Source organism: Mustelus asterias, chromosome 4 (assembly GCF_964213995.1).
Source record: "Mustelus asterias chromosome 4, sMusAst1.hap1.1, whole genome shotgun sequence".
NCBI classification, from domain to species: domain Eukaryota; kingdom Metazoa; phylum Chordata; class Chondrichthyes; order Carcharhiniformes; family Triakidae; genus Mustelus; species Mustelus asterias.
Window position 1 is genome coordinate 50,338,614 of NC_135804.1, and position 11,891 is coordinate 50,350,504.

Here is an 11,891-nt window from a genome sequence, read left to right on the forward strand (position 1 = left end):
CTTGATCCTTTCTACTTCATCTCCATTGATGTAGACAGGGGCATGTTCTCCTTTTACTGTACTGTTTCCAAGTCAAAGATTGTCAAAGTGGACAGTGCCAGAATTTTTACTGATGGCTGATAGTATCAGACCAAGTGATGTTGCAATGGTGTGACTCTGGATCTTTTGCATCTTACTTTTAAAAATTATTGGTGGCTATGGGGATTATAACAACAGCTATGAGTCCTGATTGATGATGGGTAAGTGAACGGTGTAAGACGTTGATGGGGAAAGTATTAGATGTCCTGGAAGGTTCATTCACTGACCTTGATTACCTGTGTCAAGTCATTGAGGTTTTTTATAGGCACTGCACCCAGGTCCTAAGGGCCAGACGCCAGAAGTTGTCGTCTCTGCAGACCCACTCCCATTCCCTTTTCAGGGTACGTACCTCGGACATCCTGGCCCCCTGTAGAAACATGATTGACATGAAACATGCATCTCCTCTTTTTACCCACCATCACTAAGGCCTCTAGAACTGCATCAAAATAGCCTCTTGCCTCTATCCTCTACCTTCTATCAATGTTTACATGAGATTGTTCAAATGGCTGTTGGAGCATTACTGCACCTTTAGAGGGGTAGACTGCCTTTAAGATGCCCAGGCTAGCTATGTGAGATGCCAGTTAGCAGTCGCCCCACCCTGGGCTGCATGCTACAATCATGCAGATAAGCAGGCAACGTGAAGTTCGAGTGTTACCATTCTCAAAGGGGCCAGGGCACAGGGCAGTTGTGCATCGCAACGTCCCCCCTTGCCCTATATTAAGCCTAATGAAGGCTGGAATTTTCTGGCTGTTCATGCCCCACCACCGCTGACAGCAGGAATTTGGCACTCAGCCAAATCTTCATTCACCACAGCGAGACCAGAGAATCTCAGCTGAGGGCAAGGTCAGAGAATTCCGGCCCCAACTCTTTCCCTCTCTGTGTCAAAACATAATGTTAAAGATCTCAATTAGGTTACCCTTCAGCCTTCTCTTTTCATAATCTCAGCTGTTCATCCTTTCCTCATCGACCTTAACAGCTTCTTGCTCAGTAGTGCTGACCTCTGAATTGGATGTGTGTTTATTAGCTAAGTTAGGGAATAACATTTAGAAAGTCATTGAAACAAAAAGACTCATTCTGATTTACAATAATACCAGCTTCAGTGCATCAACTTCTCACTGCTGCTGAGTGAACTGGTTTAATGACATGACTGGTGTGCATCCAGACTAAAATATTAATAAATTAGCTGCTTAGTTGTTTCCTTCATGATGATAGAATCATAGAATCCCTACAGTGCAGAAGGAGGCCATTCGGCCCATCAAGTCTGCACCGACCACAGTCCCACCCAGGTCCTATACCCATAATACCCTACTAATCCCCCTGACACTAAGGGGCAATTTAGGATGGACAATCCACCTAACCTGCACATTTTTGGACTGTGGGAGGAAACCCACGCAGACAAGGGGAGAATGTGCAAAATCTACACAGACAGTGACCCAAGCTGGGAATCAAATCCGGGTCCCTGGTGCTATGAGGCAGCAGTGCTAACCACTATGCCACCCATATCAAAATCATGCAGAGTGGGAGATTACTGTGTGAAAAGGCTGTTATGTATTGCCACCACATAGGTGGCAATACATAACAGCAAATCAGCTTTCACTGAAATGTGATCTAATTCAATGATGTCAGTGGACATTTTTATTTATTACACTGCTTTGATGTCATATTAGGTGTTGCCATGGTCACACTGGCACTTGCAATATGAATGCTGCACCTCAAAACATCGAGGGAAGAAAGGGATCTTTCTGTAGACGCTATAGGACATTAGGTGAGCCACCTCAGAGCAGTTAAAAGAATGATTCCAGTTTAACTGTTTTAAAATTTAATTTTTAAATGATGGGTATTTTTACTCTTAGTATGACAGTGTTTGACAATTCCTATTACAACAGTGAACTACAAGGGATCAAAAGTAAAGATGCCACATTAATGTAGGAATCAGTTTTATTTCCCAATAATTACTTTTCTTTAGTATATTTATGTATAAGAAATATGATTTCACAGTGCTTGTGTTATTGGGCTAGTTACCCAGAAAGCTGGACGAATGATGCAGAAACATGAGCTATGTCCTAGCCCCAACACGCACAATAATTTTTGTGTGCATCAGGTTTAACTCCAGCAACTGGGGAGTTTTCCCATTGACCTTCACTGATCTCAGCCAGGTGTGCTTGGGGCCTTGCTCAGATGAACATTGACTCAATAATCATGGCCAGCTACTCTCACATCTTCAGCTCTTTCTATCCATGGCTTTGATTAAGTCTGTGATGAAAATGATGTACACTGCATATAACTGGTTGCCACCAGTTCTATTAATGACAGCCCTCTCCAGATATTATTATCTGAATTATGAATGAATTAAATATTTTAAAAGATTAAAAAGAAAGACTTGTACATATATATAGTAAATTTTGAGCAATGTCCCGCCAGCAGCAATGAAATAAGTGGCTGGATTATTTGTTGTCAATGCTAGTGAATAAATGTTGGCTAGAACAAAGGGAGAACACCCCATTTTGTCCAACAAGTGTGCATCCATCTGAAAGAGCAGACACAGCTTTGCGTTAATGTCTCATTGAAAGACTGCACCTCCAACAATGCAGCACTCCCACAGTATTGCACAATATGTCCTCAAGCCTCCAGAATGGGGCTTCAACCTACAACCTTCTGAATTAAAGGTGAGACTATTACCATACAACTAAACCAAACACTAATGCTGTGTTAATGGATTAGCCAGAATGATTTCTCACCACCTTCAATCGCTATATGCAATCCCTTCTCTGCAGCTTGCAATGGAGCTCATTGCCTAAACATTAAACCCTCTCTTCATATTCAACACAGGATAACTTATGCAAGCTGTGGGACCTCAAAAATGGCAGGAACATCAAATGATATGGGAGCTCTGCATGAGTCATTTCGAAGGTTTGCAATGCATGGGGACACTAGCTCCAGTGGCAATGAAATGAATGGGAAAAACTGGTCCAAAATCTGCAAAGATTGCAAAATCATCGATGGCAAAACGGTCACTTCAACTGACGTGGACATTCTCTTTTCAAAAGTAAAGTAGGTACCAGGTATTGACTAACAATATGATTTTCTTCTAATTTATGCCTTCATAAAAGATAATGTTATAAGCCAGCTCAGTGACTCAGGTCATTGATGTAGCTATGGTCATTTCCAGTCCCAGCGAGGCTATCAGGAAGATAATGATTACTGTTCTATCCTCATACAGATCACCAAACATACTGATGTAGTACAGTAGTAATCTGATCGACAGAGTTCTATACCATCATTCTTTCAAAAGGATGTGGGCATTACTGACAAAGACAGCATTCATTTTCCATCCCTAATTGCCCATGAGAAGGTGGTGGTGAGCTGCATTCATTCTTGAACCGCTGCAGTCCATGTGGTGAAGGTACCAGCACAGTGCTGTTTCATAGGAAGTTCCAGGATTTTGTTTCACTGATGAAGAAGGAATGACAATATATTGTCAAGTCCGAATGGTGACTTAGAGGGAAACTTGCAGAATGGTGTTCCAATGTGTCTTCTGCTTTGTCCTTCAATAGGCAAGATGATAAGATTCTCTGTTGTTTGAGAATCTCTGCCTGGAACTTGTGTGGTGCAAATATTACTTTCCACTTATCAGTCCAAGCCTGAATGTTGTCTGGCCTGCTGCACATGGGCACAGAACGCTTCATTGTTTCAGCAGCTGGGAGTGGTACTGAACACTGCAATCATCAGTGAACATTCCCTTTTCTGAGATGATGGAGGGAAGATCATTGTTGAAGCAGCTGAAAATGGTTGGGCCTAGGACATCACTCAGAGTTCCTCAGGTTATGTCCTGGAACTGAGACGATTGCCTTCCAAAAACAGAACCAACTACTTTTATACTTATAACTGTTGTCACACATCTGAAAAGAACAAGACAAGTAATAAAAAAAAGTTTAGCTCATGGAAGCTCACCCATCTATTGCTTTAACACACCCAGTTGAACATCCAACAACATTTTGAATGTCCTTTTTGCTTTTCTTGCTGGCAAGGCTAGAATTAATTGTCCATCCCTAATTACCCCAAAAAGGTGGTCTAAGTCACTTTCTTGAACCACTGCAGTTTGTGTGGTGAAGATACTTCCAATAATGATGTTAGGGAGGGATTTTAACGTGACAATAATAAAGGAAGTGATGTATTTGATGTTAGGAAGGTGTGTGATGTGGTGGGAACTTGCAGGTGGTGGTGTACCCATGAGCTACTGTCCTCCCAGGTTGGTGAGTTTTGGAGGTGCTGTACAAGAAACCTTTGGCAAGTTGCTGCAGTGCAACCTCTAGTTGGTAGACACTGTTGCCACTGTGCAGTGGTGGTGGAGGCAGGGTGTTTAAGGTGATGGATGAGGTACCGATCACATGGGCTGCTTTGGCCTGGATGGTATTGAGCTTCTTGAGTGTCATGGGAGTTCACCAAGACAGAGGAGGAGTATTCCATCACACTCTTGATTTCTGTATTGTAGTTTTGTAGAAAAGATTTGGTCACTTACCACAGAATTCCACAGGTTTTCACCCCAGCCTCTTCTGCTTCTGTAACCAAAAGTATTTATATGGCTGATTTCTGGTCTGTGATGACTCCAGGATGTTGATGGTGGGGGATTTGATCATGGCAATGCCATTGAATGTGAACAGGAGGTGGTTAAACTCTCTCTTGTTCGAGATGGTCATTGCCTGACACTTGTATGAAGCAAATGTTACTTGTTACTTACCAGCTCAAGCCTGAATGTTGTCCAGGTCTTACTGCAGATGAACACAGAGTGCTTCACTATCTGAAGAATTACAAATGGAACTGAACACTGTGCAATTGTTAGGAAGCATCCCACTTCTGCAGTTGATAGAGGAACAATTATTGATAAAGCATCTGAAGGTGATTGGGCTGAGGATGATGCCTGGAGGCACTCCAGCTGTGATATTCTGGGTCTGAGATGAATAGCCTCCAACAACCACAACCATTTCCCTTTGTGCTAGGTATGACTCCACCCACGAGAGTTACTCCCCTGATTCTCGTTGACTTCAGTTTGCCTAGAGCTCCTTGAGTCTACATTCTGTGAAATGCTGTTGTGACATCAAGGGCAGTCACTCTCACCTCACCCCGGGAGCTCAGCTCCTTTGTGCACATTTGGAACAAGGTTTTAATGGGGTCAGGTGTTGAATGGCTCAGGTGGAATTCAAACTGAGCATCATTGAACAGGTCAATGCCGAATAATTGCTGCTTGTTTGCACTGTTGGTGACACCTTCCATCACTTTATTGATAATTGAGAGTAGAAGGATGAGGCAGTAATTGGCTGATTGGATTTAGTGATCAGGACATTTTTGGGCAACTTCCCACATTGCCAGTTAGATGACAGTGCTGCAGCTGTACTGGAGCAGCTTGGCTAGAGGTACAGTTATTTCTGAAGCACAAGTCTTCAGTATTGGTATCTGGAAGTTGTCAGACCCATAGGGCAGAATTTTCCCACCCCACCCACCGCAGGAATCAGAGCAGGTGGGACATGGACCATGTAAAAGTTCGTTGACCTCGGGTGGGATTTTCTGGTATTGGGGCAAGCGAGACTGGGAGTTCAGGTGTTTCTTGCATGTCAGTGCACTCAATGGGCCAACGGGCCTCTTCTACACTGTATGATTCTTTGATTAAGGGAGGAATAGCAGGACATTTAGAAAATCATAAATCAGTCAGGCAGAGAGGGAAATTGTATTTGTAAATTTATTGGTATTCTTTGAGGATGCAACAAGGAGAGTGGATAAAGGAGGACCAGTAGATGTAGGAATTACAAAAGACATTCAATAACGTGCCACATAAAAAGTAACTAAACAAGATAAGAGCTTAAGGTGTTGGGGTAATATATTAGCAATGGATTTTTTAGCTAAAAGGAAACACATTTGGGATAAATATGTCATTTTCAATTGGCAAACTGTAACTAGTGGAGTGCCACAGGGATTAGTGCAGGGGCCTCAATTATTTACAATCCATATTAATGATCTGGATGAAGGGACTTACTGTATTGAAGCCAGATTTTCTGCTGTTACAAAAACAGGTATGAAAGCAAGTTGGGAGGATGATAAAAAGAATTTGCAAAAGGAATGTAGATATGATAAGTGAGTGGACAAAAATGTGGGAGATGGAATATAATGGGGCAAAATGCAAGGTTGTCCAGTTTGACAGGAGGAATAGAAAAGCAGAGTATTATTTAAAGGGAGAAATCCTCAAACATTAATCACAAAACGTTGGCATGCAGATATAGCAAGTAATTAGGAAAATATCAAATGGAATGCTGGCCTTGATTGCAAGGGGGGATGGAGCATAAAAGTGGGGAAGTCTTGTTGCAACAGCACAGGGTATTGGCGAGACTACACAGAGTACTGCGGACAGTTTGGTCTACCAGTCCACATGCATTGGAAGCAGTTCAGAGAAGGTTCATGGCAGCTGGTGGAATTTAAGTTCAATTCATAAAAATCTGGAATTAAACAGCTAGTCTCAGTAGTAGTGATGATGAAACCATTGTCGATTGTTGTAAAGTTCCATCTGCTTCATTAGATGTCCTTTACAGAAGGAATTCTGCTGTCCTTTCCTGGTCTGGCCTACATGTGAATACAACCTACAGCAATATGGTTGACTTTTAATTGTCCTCTGAAATGGACTAGCAAGCCACTCAACTCAAGGACAGTTAGGGATGAGCAACAAGTGCTGGCCTTCTCAGCGATGCCCACACTCCATTTAAAAAAAGAGTAAATTTTAAAAAACAGCAGCCACCATGGAATGTCAATCTCCAACGGTGAACAAGCATTTGGACAATCCATCTTTCTGACCTTACCTTCTTTCCTTGGCCATGTTTTAATATCTGATACTCCGTGAAGTTTTTATTGCTTTTTGTGCATGCCTGGGGAAGTCGTATGTGCTTCGTGCATTGGTGGGTGGTTGGACGTATTTGTACGTTTTAAACCTTTTTGTTAATAATTTCCGTATCTTTCCCCGAGTGAGTTTTACTAATAAAACAAACCTCTTGTTAACTCCAGGAATCTGGCTGGCTTAGTTCTTACACATGACTGTATGCAGTTAAATACACACTGAATTGGCTATATCACATTTCCTTTAAATTCAAACTCTCTCATATAACCAACCCAGAGAGGGACTAGGGTAGGAGTCAGCTTATTCCTCCTAACTAGGTCATAACAAGGTATATAAAATAGCAAGTCAAAAAGATTAATTAGAATAATACTTTACATTAAGCTATGGGAGCAGAGCTTGGGGTGACAGGTTTTTACTAATTAAAACAATTTTAGGACTAATGTTAGGAAATCTCTCGAAAAGAAAGTGCTCAATATTTGGAAAGCCTTTACAGCACTGCTTGTGGGCCAGGATGAAGTGAAGGGTCTGCTTCAGACCCAACAAGCTACCTTTGCCAACTGCCTGCTCTTCCCCCATCATCAGGCTCCTATCCCCCTGATTGGAATTCTCAGACACTTCCCCATAATCTCTTACAACTAGACTCACTTATTCTCAGCTAGGCTCAGGTGTGCCGTTGTACTGTAGGATTTCTTGCCCGCTAGGCCTCTGTTCAGGCTAGTTGTGGCCTGAAAACTGAGAGAAAAACAAAATTTAACATGCAGTTAAAATCTAAAGGATGTTCGGGAAGCCCATAATTCTGGAATTCCCAAATTTCAAGACAGCATCCAGACATGGAAAACACCTCCAATCTAAAATCCAGGTGCAGGTTGCCTGCTAGTGGAAAAAAATAAAGGTAGTCCAGGATGTCTTAGAAGCTGAATAGAGGGGGTTAATCATTATTTAATTTCAGATCCAAGTCGGCGCGAGTAATTACCTTCGAAGAGTTTAAAATGGCTCTGGCAGAACTCGCTCCAAAGAGATTTAAAGGCAAAAATCAAGAGGAGGCACTGGCATCAATTTATGCTCTGATTGCTGGGAGAGATCCAACTAATGCAGGAGTGACGGTAAGCAAATCAAAGCTCGGGTCTGGAATTACATCATTTGTATTCAAACTTGTCATTGAGATTCCATCAGTTTCCTTTCTGGATCTTCAGTTTTATTGAGTTGCTAAACTTTATTCTAAAATTCCTGAACTCTAAGGGGGGGGATTCACTGACCCCGTTCCCCGCTGGCGGGAATCCAGTTGAATGGGGTGTTGGGGCTAAATTGGGATTCCTGACAGGTGTCAATCCTGTTGTCATTCACCCAGTCTGCACCACCCCCAGCCCCCAATCAGGTTCCTGCCCAGACCAGGCGGGAACCCATTGATTATTCCAAACAGCTCATTTTAATGTAATTAGTGGGCTTAAAGCCCAATTCAAAGCCCTCCTGCCATTCACCCGCCTCCCCAGTGGGTGGACGGGCTTTGTTGCTGCTCACGAGCATTGTGGACATGGCGCTTTGGACCCCGAGGGGCATCATGTAGGTAAATGCAGTTACTGCCAGGCTAAAGAGGGACGGTCCACCCAAGGATCTGGGGCTTGGCTGGGGTTGGGCTGCAGGCAAGGGGTTGACCTCGGCACTCTCCCACAGGATGGGGTTCTAGTGGTTACTCTGCGCCTTCTAACCCTGGGAAACCTGAACATCACGCCTGGCATGGTGATTTCAAGCATCTCGCTAATCAAAATCTTCATTCCTGTCTGTCAACTGTGAAAACTTTGAGGTGGCCTGTTCACTTTAATCTCCATCTCCCCTGAAATCGTGGCGTGCTTCCAAATCCCAGCAGCACTCCATTCAGCAGAAGGGATTCCCCTTTCTCTCTCTAAGAAGAAGCATTCAACGGGGCTGGATGCTATGGTGTAAAGCAGTTTAATTATATTTAAATGCATTTAAATCCATGCAAATCAATGCAAACCTTTCTAAGCATGAACCTGATCACATCAGCGGGCAGGTGCAGGGAAAATCTCAAACTGAGATTTCGCTGGCACAAATCCTGTTATGGCCGTCTCGCGACATTTAACAGCCATAATGGAATTTGCACCTGTGGTGGCAAATGGGCCCGCTAAGTTTCACCCCATCAGGTTGAGGCACGTATAACTGGTCTGACCACAGATCTGCAACAACCACAGAGCTGGGTACAGATTCAAACAAGCTAAAGCCTGTGATCTGGACAGCTTCAAGATCCCGTTAGTTTATAGCAATCAATAGTGGCAACATTATTTCACAAGTGGGAAGACCTGGTGCATAGCTATGAGGAGAGCAAAGCTAACTACTGGAGTGCGTTATTTGTATATTAATTGAATGCTAGTGGTGGGCATTAACTGGGGTTATATAAGCACATATAATGAAACATGTCTTGAAACTGTGGTGTGGCTGAGTTCGGAGATGTATGCTTGTAATGTTTAACTCTGTAAATAAGTGTCAGACTGAGTAACAATCTTTTGGGCCTCTATGCTTATTTCCATGTTGCTTATGCCTATGGGAGACTACAACATAGATCTTGTTTCTGACCTCTTTAGTATCCTTTCCTCCAAAGCATACTTAATCACCATCGAAAGATAGAAAATAGAAGCAGAAGGAGGCCGTTTGGCCCTTCGAGCCTGCTCCACCATTCATTATGATCATGGCTGATCGTCACTAACCCTAACACTAAGTTTAAATCTGGTCTCTTTTTCACAGATGCTGACCTGAGTATTTGCAGCATTTTCTGTTTTTATTTTACCCATTGTGCAGTGTGCCTACATAATTTCTAGGTATCTTAAATTGAAAACCTGATGCATTTGGGATAATAACAAGATGGCATCTTGCCTTTCCAGTTCACATGGCTGCTTCAGTCATTTATTTTCCTTTTTGAAGTGCTTTGTAGTTATGAAATGATTGAATCCAGAGCATCTTATACGAGCGCAACACAAGTTTGTTATAAAACTGATCGGCTCCAAGTTTTGTAAGTCGACCAGATATCTATCTGTACCTGTATCTTCAAGTCGAATAAAGCATTTCTTCTTTTAGGTTTCATACAAAGGAGGCGGTGTTGATAGACTCACAGACACCTCTAAGTACACTGGATCCCACAAAGAACGCTTTGATGAAAGCGGCAAAGGCAGAGGGATAAGTGGCAGGGAGGACATAGCAGAAAACACAGGTTATGTGGGGAATTACAAAGGAGCTGGAACCTACGACGATAAAATAAAAAAACAATGATCATAAAATGCTCCCCGGAACATTGTCAGCAAATGATCCAATCGCCCTTCGTTAATTTGCTCAAGGTCCTCCAGTGTTTTCAATAAAACAACCAAATTACATCTGTATTTTTACTTTAATTTCTGCTACTTTCTATGTAATAAGCGCAACTTATGATTGAGAGTCGTAACTGTGAGCAGCAATCGCACAAATAGCTGACGGCGGCACTACACTCACCCACACGCTGTATTTTTCAATTGATATGGAATAGAAAAAACTGGATTTGAGAGGAGAATTTCCTTCTACATACCTTATGAAATGATGCACAGTTCACTCTTTATTGACAGAAAACATCCCATTCTAAAGTTCTACTCTCAAGCAATTTATCTACAGAGAGAGTTAAAATATGAACTGCTCCGAGTACAGACATGTAGGAAATGCAAGTTTACTTTGACAGTTTTTTATTAATGTTGGTCAGACTAGAGTACTGAGTGGAGCACTTTCCTGTTTATACACTTAATAGCAGTATAAAGCATTTCCAGGTTTGGTATAGCACAGCTTCCTCTCCTCTACCCAGTCATTGGTTTGTGAAACACATTAGTGCACACCTCCTGTCTTCAAAATATTATTTCCTCTTGTGATGTTTTTGTCACACTATTACATTAATTCAAATTATTTTCCCTCACCTGGTGGTGCAGTAAGGCAGACTTCTGTCTGTCTCCATAGTTAGTTATTCCAGAACAGGCTGCTAGTCTGTCACCAGAGGCCTATAGCTTGAGGAGTGTCACCCCACATCAAGCATGGCTGACCAGGGGTCTCTTTTTTTATTCATTGATGAGACATGGGCGTCGCTGGCTGGCCAGCATTTATTGCCCATCCCTAGTTGTCCTTGAGAAGGTGGTGGTGAGCTGCCTTCTTGAATCGCTGCAGTCCATGCTCTGTGGGTTGGCCCACAATGCCGTTAGGGAGGGAATTCCAGGATTTTGATCCAGCGACTGCGTGGAAATGGCGATATATTTCCAAGTCAGGATGGTGAGTGGCTTGGAGGGGAACTTGCAGGTGGTGGTGTTCCCATGTATCTGCTGCCCTTGTCCTTCTAGATGGAAGTGGTTGTGGATTTGGAAGGTGCTGTCTAAGGATCTTTGGTGAATTGCTGCAGTGCACCTTGTAGATGGTACACACTGGGCCCTATTTTACTATTGCCTCCGGGCGCGAAAACGTGGTAAAGTCGGGTGGGAGGCCATTAACGCAATCCGCACCCGCATCCGCGCAGATTGCCACTTTACCGAAACCGGGGAATGGCGGCGATTTGATTCGCGCCCAAAACGGGCGCAATGACGATTTAAATGCATTTACATGCATTTAAATTGAATTAATGAACTGCCCGCCCAACTTCATCAGTATTTCCCCCTTTACCACCACGTTTGCCAATCCGGAACCATGCTGTAATGGACCCGCTAAATAAAAGTCTGAAACGGACACTCCAGCCTCTGAAGAGCGCGTTCAGAGCTTCCAACGGCTCTCTGACTCAGATCAGCGGTGGGGGGGAGGAGGAAGGCGGGTCAGATCATTCTCTGGTTGGGGGCGGAGGAGGGGAGTGAGGTCAGATCGTTGTCTGGTTGGGGGGGAGGAGGAGGAGGCGGGTCAGATGTATCTCGGTGGGGGGGGGGGGGGTGAG

General features: G+C 43.3%; 1 protein-coding gene across 1 annotated transcript; it reads left to right on the forward strand.

The window, feature by feature from the left end:
• The first annotated feature begins 2,938 nt into the window (after positions 1-2,938).
• Positions 2,939-10,234, forward strand: LOC144492280 (tubulin polymerization-promoting protein family member 3-like). The gene is made up of 3 exons (XM_078210274.1): positions 2,939-3,129; positions 7,905-8,058; positions 10,043-10,234. Exons 1-3 carry the CDS (start codon positions 2,939-2,941, stop codon positions 10,232-10,234), a joined length of 537 nt encoding a protein of 178 aa, XP_078066400.1.
• Positions 10,235-11,891: the final 1,657 nt, after the last annotated feature.

Coding starts and splice junctions, on each gene's coding strand:
- LOC144492280 (XM_078210274.1), top strand. CDS start 2,939: ATGGCAGGAACATCAAATGATATGGGAGCTCTGCATGAGTCATTTCGA. Junction 3,130..7,904: donor ATTCTCTTTTCAAAAGTAAA/GTAGGTACCAGG, acceptor ATTTAATTTCAG/ATCCAAGTCGGCGCGAGTAA. Junction 8,059..10,042: donor CAACTAATGCAGGAGTGACG/GTAAGCAAATCA, acceptor TTCTTCTTTTAG/GTTTCATACAAAGGAGGCGG.